General features: G+C 43.9%; 1 protein-coding gene, 1 long non-coding RNA gene, 6 other non-coding genes and 1 pseudogene across 9 annotated transcripts; 8 read left to right on the top strand and 1 right to left on the bottom strand.

Moving 5' to 3' along the window:
• The first annotated feature begins 600 nt into the window (after positions 1-600).
• Positions 601-6,824, top strand: LOC135510261 (uncharacterized). Of its 2 annotated transcripts, XR_010451099.1 has the most exons (14): positions 611-677; positions 1,085-1,113; positions 1,536-1,576; positions 2,039-2,130; positions 2,355-2,402; positions 2,719-2,758; positions 3,150-3,199; positions 3,506-3,553; positions 4,138-4,196; positions 4,451-4,484; positions 4,960-5,012; positions 5,501-5,548; positions 5,930-5,974; positions 6,673-6,824. It is a non-coding gene; the product is annotated as an uncharacterized LOC135510261 (long non-coding RNA). The 2 variants fall into 2 exon arrangements; XR_010451098.1 differs by having other exon boundaries at positions 601-677; positions 4,451-5,012.
• LOC135511260 (small nucleolar RNA SNORD29) lies at positions 2,581-2,644 on the top strand. Its single transcript, XR_010451225.1, has one exon. It is a non-coding gene; the product is annotated as a small nucleolar RNA SNORD29 (small nucleolar RNA).
• Positions 3,012-3,075, top strand: LOC135511264 (small nucleolar RNA SNORD29). The gene has a single exon (XR_010451229.1). It is a non-coding gene; the product is annotated as a small nucleolar RNA SNORD29 (small nucleolar RNA).
• LOC135511270 (small nucleolar RNA SNORD30) lies at positions 3,333-3,404 on the top strand. Its single transcript, XR_010451235.1, has one exon. It is a non-coding gene; the product is annotated as a small nucleolar RNA SNORD30 (small nucleolar RNA).
• On the top strand, positions 3,717-3,843 carry LOC135511286 (small nucleolar RNA SNORD22). The gene has a single exon (XR_010451247.1). It is a non-coding gene; the product is annotated as a small nucleolar RNA SNORD22 (small nucleolar RNA).
• On the top strand, positions 4,233-4,302 carry LOC135511277 (small nucleolar RNA SNORD31). The gene has a single exon (XR_010451242.1). It is a non-coding gene; the product is annotated as a small nucleolar RNA SNORD31 (small nucleolar RNA).
• Positions 5,065-5,134, top strand: LOC135511275 (small nucleolar RNA SNORD31). Its single transcript, XR_010451240.1, has one exon. It is a non-coding gene; the product is annotated as a small nucleolar RNA SNORD31 (small nucleolar RNA).
• Positions 6,528-6,601, top strand: LOC135511284 (small nucleolar RNA SNORD31; annotated as a pseudogene).
• Positions 6,825-12,984: 6,160 nt separating the features above from the next.
• On the bottom strand, positions 12,985-15,067 carry arl2 (ADP-ribosylation factor-like 2). Its single transcript, XM_064931059.1, has 5 exons — positions 14,836-15,067; positions 13,888-13,998; positions 13,605-13,767; positions 13,351-13,431; positions 12,985-13,176 (listed from the first exon to the last, which is right to left on the bottom strand). The coding sequence occupies exons 1-5, from the start codon at positions 14,898-14,900 to the stop codon at positions 13,042-13,044; spliced, it is 555 nt and encodes a 184-aa protein (XP_064787131.1). The 5' UTR covers positions 14,901-15,067; the 3' UTR covers positions 12,985-13,041.
• Positions 15,068-16,382: the final 1,315 nt, after the last annotated feature.

Genomic DNA, 16,382 nt, shown 5'->3' with positions numbered 1-16,382 from the left:
AACAGACAGCAACACAGAGTTACACATGGAGTAAACAATTAACAAGTCAATAACACAGTAGAAAATAAATGTACATTTAAAAAAAAGGAGATATATACACATTCAAAAGGTATATACACATGCAAAAGGTATGAGGAGTAGGCGAATAATTACAATTTAGCAGATTAACACGAGTGATAAATGATCAGATGGTCATGTGCAGGTGGAAATACTGGTGTGCAAAAGAACAGAAAAGTAAATAAATATAAACAGTATGGGGATGAGGTAGGTAAATTGGGTGGACTATTTACCGATGGACTATGTACAGCTGCAAAGATCTGTTAGCTGCTCAGATAGCAGATGTTTAAAGTTGGTGAGGGAGATAAAAGTCTCCAACTTGTATTCTCTATTGTGTTTACTATAAGCCAAGTTCCGTTACATTTAAGTAAGTTTGAGAGGGATACAAGTTAAAGTTACTCGGATCAAACAGGAAATCTCGTCTGCAACCGCCGCTATCTTCAAGAGATGGCCAGTCAATTTGAGTAAGGTTCGTGTGTATTCTACGTAATGACGCAATTGCACGTTATTACGTGTTGGCGGCATCACGCAATGACATCACAACGTCATTTAGCAAAAAATCAAGTTCCTCTGGAAATTAGTTGGCAACACTGAGCGGAATGCGGCGAAAGCACCTACGGGTAACTAAGCTCGTCGCCACTTTGGCGTTCAATCGAAAGCCAACCTTTTGTTTCAACTCCTCTTCAGAATTTACTCGACAAATAATGGACTTTATTTCTAGTATCAAACATGTTTTGTTCTGATTTGTTTACTTCATGTTCAAGCCGATATCTGTCTGTTAGCATTGCAACGTCTTTCGATTATGAGAATTTACACAGACCTGTTCTGAATACCTGATTGTAATTTAGTATTTCTGATGAGAGACTTGCAATTTATATTGAACCAAAACGTGTTTCGAAATGCTGCGTTCGCAGAACACGTGTCCGCAACTAGCGAGGTCACATGGCAAACACCGTTATTTAATGGCTGGCTAGCTACCGGGGTTGTAACTATCATAAGTTCACTTCTTATAATTGTCTCCTTTCAGAATGCCGACGACTCGAATGTGCTGCTCTGGTAAGAAACATATTACTTAAATACCTGCTTCAGTGGTGGTTTTAGTTAGCGAGTTGCTAACCACGTGCCATGTTAGCTAGTATGCTAGCTTTCTAGTTAGGAGTCACCAGTCATTATAAACCCAACATTAGAGGTCTCTGCTACGGTGATGATAAAATGAACTCTCTCTTACCGAATTTGAAGCATTTGAAGAAGAAACTTCTTTACCAGATTCTGAGTAGCATTTGGCCCCTGATTCGACTCGTTGCTGCGCTAATGGCACCCTATTCTCAATAGTGTTACTTATTAACGTGTATCTGGTCAGAAGTAGTTCACTGTATTGGAAATAAGGTTCCATTAGCGACGATATCCGTGTCGGCTTCTATATGCCTGCATGTTGCCTGTTCGTAAATGGACCTCCCTAACTCCCCCCTGATCAACAGAAATGCAGGACAGATGCCAGGGAAGTCCAGAAGAATGACACGTGAGTACCTTGACTTTACCTCGAGGATCATTAGATGTGTTCAGCTTGTCTGCCCTTCACCTTTAAAGGAATCGCCAGGGCCCTTTATCTAATTCTCAAGTTAGTTGATACAATTACACATACATGCTCACTGTAAAGGTAGGTTATTAAGTGAATATTCACTAGCATTAACAACTATTAAGAATATGGTTATCAGCTAGCATGCTAGACCATACCTGTAGACAACGTTATGCTAGCTTTAGTTAGCATTGGCTATCAACGCTACAGTTACCATCTCGGTGCACATTGGGGTAGACTGTAAGCATGTGGTGACTGGCTATAAATGATGATTCTCAATGACAAGCATATATCTGATTTTTGGTGATGCTAACTTTGATCTGATGGCCTCCTTGTCCTGTGTTCCAAAGCCTCTTGTAGTAATATACAAACTAGTGGGTCACTAACATGGATGTGTTTGCTCAGGTCTGCATTACTTGTGACATGACTTCCTGACTTCAAGGCATCTGATCAGAATCTCCACTTGGAGTTCCATTCTGGAATAGGAATGTGTGCCGGTGAGTAACATTTGAGTTTATTCACTGGTGTTCAGGACACTTCTAATGGCACCACATTTCTATATGGTCACTACATCCGGGCTTTATATGATGATCCATTGACAAGCATATGTCTGATTCTTTTGTGAAGATACTCTTTGATCTGATTGGCTCTATTCATGAACCTTCTATCCTCTCATAGAAGCCAAGCTATAACTAACATTCCTTTGTGATTCCTTCTATAGAATACCTGATTCCAGACCACGAGACTGATGCGCTTTGTGAAAATCCAGGTTGGTGAAATGTTACGACACTGACATCATTTGAAATAGTACCCCACTTCCCTTTATCGTGCCCTACTTTAGACCAGGACCCATGTACTATAAAGGGAATAGGGGGTGACTTTGGATGAAGGCAATTTCACTTTTTGACTGACCAACTGTACAAGATGGCTACCAGGACGTGCTACAGTCCCAATGATGATTAACTTAGCTCACTTTGAACCGATGTGAAACGACATGAACTACTGAGTGACTGTAGCTAATGCACCAGTTGTATGTTTAAATGTTCTTTACAGCAAAACACTAACTTCCGTTCTCATTTTAACAGACGTGGGGATGCCGTTTCCTGAAGGGACCACGACCTTCTGGTGAGTTCGTCCAACTATCAAACTGGGTTCCCCACTATGGGTAGGACTGGTCTTCCACCCGTAGTATGCATGTTGGTGGAATCCCTATTCCTTGTGAATGGCTCCTGAGTGGCGCAGGGGTCAAGGGCACATCCGGCTGGGATTGGGAGGTCACAACACAGTACGGCCAGTCGGTCTCGTCAATAAGTAGTCCACTGTATAGGGACTGGGGTGCCATGTCTCTGTGGAACCAGTCACTTGGAAGATGCTACAGTCCCAATGATGACAATCTTAGCTCACTTTGAACCGATGTGAAACGACATGAACTGCTGAGTGACTGTATATAATGCTGCAGTTAGTCATCGATTCCTCAATCGTCACACTAATAAAATGTTTGCCTTTCATTCTTCAGGGTTTGAGTGGTGTGGTCAGTGGACTTGCAGCGTGGACTCCAACATACTGGTAAGTTATGGTTCTGAAACGGTCCCAGGTGGTGCTTAATAGTTTATTGTATTGGTATTTCCACAGCATTGTTAACGTTTACTTGTATAGTTTAGCTGAACGTGACATGTTTGAGCTCTCCCAACCTTCTGCTGAACGTGATGAATATTCTCTTTGGAATCTCGTTCGTCTGAACTCCTGTTGAGAAAAGGAATAGCTGACTTCAGCAGAGGGCTACGTAACCTGTCATAAAGGCTACATATGTCTAACCCCCTCCTTGTGCCTGACTGGTATCCAGACTTTAACCTGAAGCTTATGTCTTCGTAGGTTCATCTGTATGTGGCTGAACAGGGAGCTGTGATGCCAACTAGACTGGTGAGTTTTGGTAAATGAGTACGTTTGGTATTTGTTGGTAATGAATCTAGTCCTTGTATTTTACCAGATCCTCTGCCTTAGCCACAAGCTATAACCAGTCTAGTGTTAAAACTCACTGCAAACGAGGGAACAGTTGATGTTTGGTAGTCGTGGTGACTCTGGCTCCTAGTGATGACACCCGCACGCGTCTTACGCCCTGCGTCGACGACAGAACCTGCAAAGGTGGACCCACTGGCGTTGCCAGGGCAACAAGGGGACAGCTGGTTGGGGTTACCAACTGTCTGATGGGACCAGAGACTCACACAAAATAGCATTTGGCTCTGCATTGTTGATCCAAAATGGCTGCAATTAGATTTAATATGGAGAATCATTCATGTCATGCTAGTTGTCGCGTGTGATTTGTGCTGCTACTAGTGGTTGTCTTGATGCAGTACATGGCCCTTGTCAGCACCTTCCCCTTTGTCTCTCAGGGTGGTAGTGCCGGTCTTGGGTCTTTTAGATAGCTGTGGGATAGCAACTCAGACAAAAAAGCCATCTTTAATGTAGTGCTGTTCAGCATGTTTATTTTGACTCCTCTCCTTCAGGTCCTGATGGTGGTACCAGACTGGTCACTACAAGATGCCTGTTACTGAACTACCTCAAGGTGTGTATGATCGACTTGACTTCTGTCCTTTTATAATGTAGAAGTGATGATTTCTGGTTACCGCCCCAGTCTGATGTTAAGCTGACTGATTGGTTACTGAACTGATCTACTCTCTAGCAGTGTGTTCTGGTCCTGGGGCCCCAGAGGAGTGGTGGGTCCCCATGATTAGATAATGCTGTGCTGTTGACTGAGCTAATGTCTGACCACTAGTTCTTACAATATCACTTAATAATCCCTCAACTCTCCTCCCCCAGTTGATGTCCTTGTGGGTCTGCAGTCTTCAGGAAGGTGTGTATGATTTGTTTTTACAGCATCTTCACTCACTGACCCTGCACCTCTTGCACAAACTCTACCTACTCATTAACATCACTGAGGGAACTACAACTCCCATGAATGTTTTACTACAGTGCACACCCACTACATGGAACATTCTGGAATGCTGTTTGTGATGACTCCTCACGACAGTTGATTGGCTTCTGTCTGGTGCTCTGTGGCTGGCATCAACCCAGGTTTCCCATCGGTCCTCCTGTGGGTTGGGCAGGCACTGATAAGCCTGCTCTTGTCGAGGGGCAGGGGTAAGGTGGGCTGCCTGCCTGGAGGGAGGGTGTCTGGGTGGGGAGCTTGTAGCCAGACCTTGGACCGCTGGCTGGATGGCTACAATGACTGAACTCAAGTCTGATCTCATTTCAGAATGCTCTGCATATAGTCTGCAGTACCTGATGTACTTCTGCATCATGTTTAATTGGGGATCTGTTCCTTCCAGGTCCTAAATGTTCCATCCTGGCCACTGGAGGAATGTTACTGAACTACCTCAAGGTGTGTAGGATCAACTTTCACTTGATCTGTTGCCATTAATTGTCCTTTATAATGTAGAAGTGATGATTTCATGTTACCGCCCCAGTCTGATGTTAAGCTGACTGATTGGTTACTGAACTGATCTATACTCTAGAGCAGTGTTTCACAATCCTGGTTCTTGGGACTTAGATGTAAGGCTTTGTTTAGACTGACAGCTCAATTCTGATCTTTCACTAATTAGTCTTGAATAATCAGACCCAATGTTGACTGCAGTTATTTACTTAAGTTTCTATAAACATACACTTCCGAGAATTAATCGAAATGTTATTGGTGTACCCCGGTCGTTTCTGAAATACTCTGGGATACCACCTAAGCCTAGTTCTGGGGGGAAAACTCCTGTTGACAGTTTTGGGTCCCCCAGGATTAGAATACACTGCTATAGACTGATCTCATGTCTGACTACAAGGTCTTACAATGTCACTTCATGCTTTCCTACTGTCTCCCTCTAGGTTTCTGCCCCTCTGGTTGAGGTCCTGGTGTCTGCAGGGTTTGGAAAGGTGTGTGTGACTTTTGACGGAATCGTGAGACTCCTTCCACATGAAGCATTCTGGAATTTTATAAATGATGAAGACACTAGTACGTCTCCCAGTCTGTTGGCAGTCCTGTGTTCTGGGGCTGGATTAAGGTCTGGCCTCCCATCGGTCCTCCTGTGGGTTGGGCAGACACTGACAAGCCTGCTCTTGTAGAGGGGGCAGGGGTAAGGTGGGCTGCCTGCCTGGAGGGAGGGTGTCTGGGTGGGGGCTTGACCCCAGACCCTGGACCGCTGGCTGGCTACAATGACTGAACTACGCACCTGATCTGGTTTCAGAATGTTCTGGATGTCGTCTCGTAATCTAAGATGGGGATTGTTTGGTTTTAAAACTGTTCTGTTTGTTTAGATCTGGTTGGCTGCTGAAGTGTTGCTGTGCTGGTGGAGTGGGAAGGTGTGTAGTGTTATTATAATACACTGAGTATAGAGGACATTAACACCTTCCTAAAATTGAGTTTGCCCTCAGAACAGCCTCCGTTGTCTACAAGGGGTCTAAGCGTTCCACTGGGATGTTGGCCCGTGACACAACTGTGGTTCGGCATTGGAGTCTAGTTAGCTGGATGTCCTTTGGGTGGTGGACCAGTGTTTATACACGTGAGAAACTGTTGAGCTTGACAAACCCAGCAGTGTTTCAGTTGACACAAACCGGTGTGCCTGGCACCTGTCCTCCCTCGTTCAAAGGATCTTAAATCGTTTGTCTTGCCCATTTCACCCTCTGAGTGGTACACAATCCTTGTGGTTTAAAACCCTTTTAACCTGTCTGTTCATCTACACTGATTGAACCAGTGACTTCAATAAGGGCTCGCTTTCACCTGGTCAGGTTGATGTATTGACCACTCAGTGGATATGTGTTGTAATGGGAAAGGGGGCAGATCAATATTAGGAAGGTGTTGAATGTTCCTCTTGGATCATCACACTGACCCATGCAATGTGTTCTACACTACATACTCTGACGTGATGAGTCATCATTACCGCCCCAGTCTGACGTAACGCTGACTGATTGGTTCATCTCTGATCAAGTCATCTCATACCTTGTGTATTAGTCCCTACAGTATCACCAGGGTTTAATTCTCACACTATTTTCCCCTCTAGCTCTCCTGTTTTACACCTGCAAGCCAAGCCCTCTTGCACTCCTGATTGGTCAGCAAAGAAGTGGGACGTCTCGTTGGAACTGAGGGGAAACCAGGCCAAGTCAATTCAATCCCACGACTGTGTTTTGATGTATGAATAAATCTACAAATGTTTATGCTTGTTTTGTTTCTTTCTTGGTGGTAGTAAATCAGACTTAGTAAATTTGGACATTTTGAATGAACCATGTGGTGTTCTGATTTCAATACTGAACAATGTGACATTTCCTGTCATTTCAAATCTTTACGTCGTTATTCTGGGTGGTTCTAAACATGCACATGTAACGGTGATTTTGACATTTTTTACTGGCTATAGAAAGTTGACTAATTTATTTTAATCCATTGATTTCTTTTTGGAATGATATTGTGAGCAGCATGTTTGTCATGTCGTAGGCTTTAACGATACGATGGGACAGTTAATAGATGATCTATGGAATGAACTCAGTTTACACCGAAATCCATACCGCCGAAAATCGTGGACAACTAAAACGTACACTCAGGCTCTTTACAATTGGGTGAAAAGTAAATTCCGGGTTATTTAACTTGTGTACCGCATGAACATCAATTCAACAGTTTGCCAGCTTGTCCCACAAAACCCGAAATTTAGTTACCTCTGTTTCGTTCAACCATTCCTATGTTGGAAAGAATATGATTTTTGGGAATAACGGCGAAAACCAGGGCCAACAGGTTTATAGGCGCCGCATGGTCAATCCGATTGCATTGGCCGTGACGCATTTACGGTGATTGTGGCCTCTGGATAAATCAGGGCATTCGTCATTTCTCAGAGCTGTTTGGTTGACGGTAAATCCTGTATAAATACAATCGTATCAATGTGAAGCTGTTTGGAGTCCTCCGAATAGTTACAAAATGTGAGGCGCACAGTGGTAGGGAACTCAATTTGGGAGCGTTTCGTCTTGAGTGCACTACCTCAAAAAGTAACCTATTCAGTATTGGTTACTGAGATTACATTTATTTTCTTTTTGGGCTGTTTTGTTTTTATAGTTACATTCGAATTTTGGTGATTTAGCAGGAGGGGGAAAAGGCCGTATTGTACATTTGATATTGCGCGCCGTTCAGTAGTGGTCTGCGTCACACCATCCATATGGCACCGATCACATTTTCCTGTCAAGCATAAATGGGCTTTTAGGAAATTCTACATTTTCTGAGATCAGTTAAAATGACCATTATAACAGGTGCTTTTAATTTCAGGACAAATGCTGCAATTCTGTGACGTTAGCTGATCTCAGAAAAAGGTTTGAGCCTGCGTTTACCACAGATCTTGTTTTCAGTGTTGATCTACAAACATTTTCCCATAGGATTTGTCCAACAAACTAATGCGGAGTTTGTGCCTAACAAAAATATGCCATTACTATTGCTCTCTATATCAGCTGGGTCTGGTCTGCCTAGTTAATTGAATACAAAAAAAAAGGTACAGGGAGTGGTAGTCTCGCTTCCTCTTCCGTCTCCATCCTCACTTTTTCCACATCTATCCTCTTCTAGTTAGTAGGATACAAAACCTGTATGTCTCTAGTGGCGAACTGGGATAGTGCAGCAGAACAACACTGGATAGAATACCTGTGTCTCTAGTGGCGAACTGGGATAGTGCAGCAGAACAACACTGGATAGAATACCTGTATGTCTCTAGTGGCGAACTGGGATAGTGCAGCAGAATGCAACAGTCAAATCATCTTTGGCAAAATTTGATCAGGAATTAAGACTATTAGTGTATGTGACAATGTATTTAAAAAAATATTATGGGTAGAAAATGCCTTTTATCACTCAGATGCATGGTATTTTCTGTAAAATTTAAAGGTCTTAGCCTGACATTGGACATGGTGCCAAATGTGTTTTTATTTAACTAGGCAAGTCCAAAAGTAAAAAATTGATAGAGATGGAATTCACTGCACAAATAGTTTACAAAATGTTTAGATTTAGACTATAAAAAAGGATTTTATCAAAGAAAATGGCACTTCATTTGATCAATGGGATACTCAGGAAGAGAAATAAGAGCAAGATATCAGAATGTAAGTTATAATTTTAACTTCAGATGTAAATGTGTAAAAACTGTCATGGCAGAAAATGTTTCTGTTCTTGATTGCTCTTCTCAAACAAAAGCATGGGATTTGTTCTCTGTAATAGCTATTTTAAATTGGAAAACGTAGTTTGATTATCAAGATTCTAATCTTTTGAAGGGTGTAAGACACTTGCATTTTCCTGAATGTTTAATGTTACGAAATTGTATTCTTAGTTGTCACTCTGAAATTTCCCCTGATGTTGATCCCTGTACAGGGACAGCAGCCATTACAGGTTTTAAGAACAAAACCTTATTTACGATGACGGCCTACTTCTGGCCAAAACCTGACCCGGACGATGCCGGGCCAATTGTGTGCCGGCTTATGGGACTCCCAATCACAGCCGGTTGTGATACTGCCTGGAATCAAACCAGGGTCTGTAGTGATGCCTCTATCAATCAAATGTATTTATGAAGCCCTTTTTACATCAGCCGATGTAACAAAGTGCTATACAGAAACCCAGCCTAAAACAGCAAGCAATGGAGATGTAGAAGCACGGTGGCTAGGAAAAACTCCTCGATTGGCAGGAACCTAGGAAGAAAGGAACCAGGTCTTGAGGGGTGGCCAGTCCTCTTCTGGCTGTGCCGGGTGGAGATTATAACAGAACATGGACAAGATGTTCAAACATTCATAGATTCAAACACTCAGATAATAATAATAATCAGTGGTTGTAGAGGGTGCAACAGGTCAACCTCCGGAGTAAATGGCAGTTGGCTTTTCAGAGCCGATCATTCAGAGTTAGAGACAGCAGGTGCGGTAGAGAGAGTCAAAAACAAGCCAGTGAACAGGTCAGGGTTCCATAGCCACAGGCAGAACAGTTGAAACTGGAGCAGCAGCATGACAAGGTGGTTGTGCTATGGTAGCATAAATACTGGAGGCAGGAGAGCTTGGGAGACACTGTGGCCCCGTCCGATGATACTCCCGGAAAGGGCCAACCAGGCAGGATATAACCCCACCCACTTTGCCAAAGCATTGCCCCCACACCACTAGAGGGATATAGTTTTTTTTTGTATCCCCTTTTCTCTCCCCAATTTCGTGGTATCCAATTGGTAGTTACAGTCTTGTCCCACCATGGTATCCAATTGGTAGTTACAGTCTTGTCTCATTGCTGCAACTCCCGTATGGACTCAGGAGAGGCAAAGGTCGAGAGCCATGCGTCCTCCGAAACACAACCCAACCAAGCCACACTGCTTCTTGACACAACGCACGTCCAACCAGGAAGCCAGCCGTACCAAAGTGTCGGAGGAAATACCGTACACCTGGCGACCTGGTCAGTGTGCACTGTGCCCGGCCCACCACAGGAGTCGTTAGTGTGTGATGAGACAAGGATATCCCTGCCGGCCAAACCCTCCCTAACCCGGACGACCCTGGGCCAATTGTGCGTCGCTCCATGGACCTCCCGGTCGCGGCCGGCTGCGACAGAGTCTGGGCTCGAACCTAGAATCACTAGCTGTGCCACCACTTTTCAAGACATGAAGTCAAACCGTTATACACCAACACTAACCATGGTGGGGTGACTGAATTTAATATACAGTTATACACCAACACTAACCATGGTGGGGTGACTGAATTTAATATACAGTTATACACCAACACTGACCATGGTGGGGTGACTGAATTTAATGAACAGTGACACACCAACACTAAACATGGTGGGGGGAATTAATTTTAATAACAGATGCATTGAAGTGAGGCACTGGTTGGCAGAAAACCAACCAACCAACCGCTGTAAACATCACTCAGTATGATGCTACTGTCTAGTAGCAGCCTAACAGATCTTGACAAGGTGTAAGACACAGCAGCATCACTGAGTTAGCCAACTCATTTTCATAAACAACCGCAAATTCACTGGTTTGAGTTCAATCAAAACGCTGATGTGCGTTTTGGTTGTTGAGTCAATTAGATCTAGAAGATCCTCTTCTTGGAGGCAGGCCACTCGATTTCGTCTCTGCGTTATATTGGCATCGAACATGTCACCCTCCCTAGGAGAGGGGGTGACCTTGATAATTTATTGTTAAAACGAGAGGCTGCCTGGATCTTTAATTTAAAGACCCTTGCGCCCTTCGGTCTCAACGTAGACTTTGATCTGAAGCCATTCTTGTGATTATTGTGACTTTACCATTGTAATTGTTTGTAAACTTGTGTAGTTAAATTAATCTATGATCGTATGCTATCCATTTGTTTGTATGCTGTTCTTTGTATGACATTTTAATATTTGATTATTAACCAATGATATTAGGCCACTCCTGGCCATGATTACAGACACCTGTGTCTTTTGACACTATATAAACGAGTCATCCCGCAATGTTTGTGATTATACCCTGATGAAGACAGCTTGGCTGTCGAAACGTTGGTAATACATTTTTGCATCTGAGCTCCTCGAGTGTGCGGCTCTCTTTTATTTTCATGTTGAGTCAATTAGACCACGGACATTTCAAGCTTACCGGTTTCTTTCTAAAAATGTGTTCCTGCTTTGTGATGTCATCCCCCTCCTTGTTGTATGACATGACAAGCTGTACAGGGGCATGATGTCACAAACACACTGGTACCCAGACTGGAAACCAATTAACCCTGGTCCTGGACTGGAAACCAATTAACCCCTAGTCCTGGTACCCAGACTGGAAACCAATTAACCCCTAGTCCTGGTACCCAGACTGGAAACCAATTAACCCCTAGTACTGGTACCCAGACTGGAAACCAATTAACCCCTAGTCCTGGTACCCAGACTGGAAACCAATTAACCCCTAGTCCTGGTACCCAGACTGGAAACCAATTAACCCCTAGTCCTGGTACCCAGACTGGAAACCAATTAACCCCTAGTCCTGGTACCCAGACTGGAAACCAATTAACCCCTAGTCCTGGTACCCAGACTGGAAACCAATTAACCCTGGTCCTGGTACCCAGACTGGAAACCAATTAACCCTGGTCCTGGTACCCAGACTGGAAGCCAATTAACCCTGGTCCTGGTACCCAGACTGGAAACCAATTAACCCCTAGTCCTGGACTGGAAACCAATTAACCCTAGTCCTGGACTGGAAACCAATTAACCCCTAGTCCTGGTACCCAGACTGGAAACCAATTAACCCTGGTCCTGGTACCCAGACTGGAAACCAATTAACCCCTAGTCCTGGACTGGAAACCAATTAACCCTAGTCCTGGACTGGAAACCAATTAACCCCTAGTCATGGTACCCAGACTGGAAACCAATTAACCCCTAGTCCTGGTACCCAGACTGGAAACCAATTAACCCCTAGTCCTGGTACCCAGACTGGAAACCAATTAACCCTGGTCCTGGTACCCAGACTGGAAACCAATTAACTCTGGTCCTGGACTGGAAACCAATTAACCCTGGTCCTGGACTGGAAACCAATTAACCCTAGTCCTGGTACCCAGACTGGAAACCAATTAACCCTGGTCCTGGTACCCAGACTGGAAACCAATTAACCCCTAGTCCTGGTACCCAGACTGGAAACCAATTAACCCCTAGTCCTGGTACCCAGACTGGAAACCAATTAACCCCTAGTCCTGGTACCCAGACTGGAAACCAATTAACCCTGGTCCTGGTACCCAGACTGGAAACCAATTAACCCTAGTCCTGGTACCCAGACTGGAAACCAATTAACCCTGGTCCTGGACTGGAAACCAATTAACCCTGGTCCTGGACTGGAAACCAATTAACCCCTAGTCCTGGTACCCAGACTGGAAACCAATTAACCCTGGTCCTGGTACCCAGACTGGAAACCAATTAACCCCTAGTCCTGGACTGGAAACCAATTAACCTCTAGTCCTGGACTGGAAACCAATTAACCCTGGTCCTGGTACCCAGACTGGAAACCAATTAACCCTGGTCCTGGTACCCAGACTGGAAACCAATTAACCCTGGTCCTGGTACCCAGACTGGAAACCAATTAACCCTGGTCCTGGTACCCAGACTGGAAACCAATTAACCCCTAGTCCTGCTACCCAGGCTGGAAACCAATTAACCCTGGTCCTGGACTGGAAACCAGTTAACCCTAGACCTGGACTGGAAACCAATTAACCCTAGTCCTGGTACCCAGACTGGAAACCAATTAACCCTGGTCCTGGACTGGAAACCAATTAACCCTGGTCCTGGACTGAAAAGCATCTGTGTCTGGGAAACTTCCCCTAAAACTAGCATTATAGAAGTGATTATGTTGTCAGCTAACAACATCCCACAGAGCGGAGGTTGAGAAACACTGAAGCTTCTTCAGATGTGTTTTATTAATGCAACACCCAGGATGTTAATCTGCAGTGAAGACGCGTGCAGCGATGTCATCCAGTAGCCAGTCTACTCCTGTCAGTAGGTTCTCTCCTGTCACAGCACTGCAGCCGATGATACACCAGTGGTGGGTCTTAATGTCATCCAGACCCAGGGCCTACACACACACACACACACACACACACACACACACACACACACACACACACACACACACACACACGGTAATAGATGAATACAAGTATTACACATGAAATCAGTTATCAACCCACGGGATGATAAAAACACAGACATTGTGTGTGTGTATGGGGGGGGCGTACTGTGTTCCCACCTCTCGAATGGTCTCTTTACTCAGGGATCCAGGAAGGTCCTGTTTGTTGGCGAACACCAGGAGAGTAGCTCCAGATAACCTCTACAGAGGAAGAGAGAGAAAAAGAGAGGGTAGATAAAGGGAGCGAGACATCAACAGTTAGTAATTCATAAATGTTCACCATGCGTGTGTGTGAGTTTTTGGTGTGTTTACTCCTCTGTGTGTGTGTGTGTGTGTGTGTGTTTACTCCTCTGTGTGTGTGTGTGTGTGTGTACCTCCTCCATCAGCAGAGAGCTAAGTTCCTGTCTGCAGTCCTCCAGTCTCAGTCTGTCTGCACTGTCCACCACCCACACCAACCCATCGGTGCTCTCAAAGTAGTTCCTCCAGTAAGAACGAAGGGATTTCTGACCGCCCACGTCCCAGATGTTTAACTTGAACCTGAGGAGGACGACGACGGGATGAGAAGACGATGAAAAGAGAGGAGTGTGTATTCTCCATCTGTCTAAGAGAAGAGGTGTAACATGACTCTGCCGATGATGCTGGTGTGTTTTGACTTACCCTTTATGTTCCAAGGTTTTGATATTGAACCCCAGTGTAGGAGAGATGGTACTCACATCCTCGCCATTGAACTTCTTCAGAATAGTGGTCTTACCAGCATTGTCTAAGCCCCTGCAGTACATGGTTAAGGACTGGGAATGGCCAGGGGGGGACTTCCGTACAGATTAGAGGGTGACACACGCATCATTGGCAGCACTTGTTATAAGGCCATCAGACTGTTAAACAGCCTCCACTAACATTGAGTGGCTGCTGCCCTACATGTAAAACAATGTATCACTAGCCACTTTAAACAATGCCACTTAATATAATGTTTACATACCCTCCAGTACTCATCTCATATGTATATACTCTACTCGATACCATCTACTGCATCTTGCCTATGCCGTTCTGTACCATCACTCATTCATATATCTTTATGTACATATTATTTATCCCTTTACACTTGTGTGTATAAGGTAGCTGTTGTGGAATTGTTAGGTTAGATTACTCGTTGGTTATTACTGTCGGAACTAGAAGCACAAGCATTTCGCTACACTCGCATTAACATCTGCTAACTATGTGTATGTGTGACAAATAAAATTGGATTTGATGGCAGTGATAGCCATATAGCAGAGTAATAGTTTTTACCATGTTAGCCAGTGGGTTAACAAACGTAGCTTATAAACATGGCAAGATATGTAGCCTAGCTATGGATGTGACTGGTCGATAGTAGCTAGCTTAGCCTACTTGCTGACAAGCGAAGCAAGATGACCACAGCGAAATGGCCACTTTAGAAAACACAAATGTATCAGGCCCAATGGCAGGCGACAAAACTAGTCCGATCACATAGGTACATACGCGGATGAAAGTGGTTTATCTAGTACATATAGTCATGTAGCTATAGATAGGTAAACATCATAGCTAACTAACTCATCACAACTCTAATTTCATTGCAGCAAAAAAGTATACAACATAAGGAGTCGCATCTCTCGCTCCTTGTGCTTCATTTTCTTCAGTATTGTCAGCAAACCCATCGTGACGAACGTTTGAAAAACTATTTAATACAAAACGGAAGTAACACAAGCTAAATAGTGGTATAATGTTTTAACTTTTGGTTATAATATAAACACATAAATTGTCTCTCATGACCGTTGCTATCTAAAACAAGCACGGAGCTCCAAGACAAGCAGGAAGTTGATACTAAAGTAGTCCCGCCCGCTCTAATCGTGGATTGGTGAATGTTTGGGACAAGCTTCAGATAAAAATATGATTGGTTGACGTCAGCGTCACTCAAAAGGCTTTAGGCTATTTGATTCGTAAACCGCCACCAAGGCAAAGGCGCGGCTGTATCAATTCAGAGGGAGCAACAAACGTTTGGAAACGTATATTTTGATTTCCACTAGTTACCACAGCGAAAAGGTCCAAAAAAGGTCCAAATTGTTTATTATTATTATTTTAAGAATGTGAAATGTCAGAATAATAGTTGAGAGAATTATTTCTTTCAGCTTTTATTTCTTTCATCACATTCCCAGTGGGTCAGAAGTTTACATACACTCAATTAGTATTTGGTAGCATTGCCTTTAAATTGTTTAACTTGGGTCAAACGGTTCATGTAGCCTTCCACAAGCTTCCCACAATAAGTTGGGTGAATTTTGGCCCATTCCTCCTGACAGAGCTGGTGTAACTGAGTCAGGTTTGTAGGCCTCCCTGCTCGCACACACTTTTTCAGTTCTGCCCACAAATGTTCTACAGGATTGAGGTCAGTGCTTTGTGATGGCCACTCCAATACCTTGACTTTGTTGTCCTTAATGCCATTTTGCCACAACTTCGGAAGTATGCTTGGGGTCATTGTCTATTTGTAAGACCCATTTGCGACCAAGATTTAACTTCCTGAATAATGTCTTGAGATGTTGCTTCAATATATCCACATAATTTTCTTTCCTCGTGATGCCATCTATTTTGTGAAGTGCACCAGTCCCTCCTGCAGCAAAGCACCCCCACAACATGATGCTGCACACCCCCGTGCTTCAAGGTTGGGATGATGTTCTTCGGCTTGCAAGCCTCCCCCTTTTTCCTCCAAAAATAACGATGGTCATTATGGCCAAACAGTTTATTTTTGTCATCAGACCAGAGGACATTTCTCCAAAAAGTACGAACTTTGTCCCCATGTGCAGTTGCAAACCGTAGTCTGTCTTTTTTTATGGCGGTTTTGGAGCAGTGGCTTCTTCCTTGTTCAGGTTATTTCGATATTGGACTCGTTTTACTGTGGATATAGATATTTTTGTTCCTGTTTCCCCCAGCATCTTCACAAGGTCCTTTGCTGTTGTTCTGGGATTGATTTGCACTTTTCGAACCAAAAAATGTTAATCTCTAGGAGACAGAACGCGTCTCCTTCCTGAGCGGTATGACAGCCGCATGGTCTCATGGTGTTTATACTTCGGTACTATTGTTTTTACAGATGAACATGGTAACTTCAGGAGTTTGGAAATTGCTCCCAAGAATGAACCAGACTTGTG

This window comes from Oncorhynchus masou, chromosome 23, assembly GCF_036934945.1.
Source record: "Oncorhynchus masou masou isolate Uvic2021 chromosome 23, UVic_Omas_1.1, whole genome shotgun sequence".
Taxonomy (NCBI): Eukaryota; Metazoa; Chordata; class Actinopteri; order Salmoniformes; family Salmonidae; genus Oncorhynchus; species Oncorhynchus masou.
This window is presented reverse-complemented; position numbering and strand designations above follow the sequence as displayed.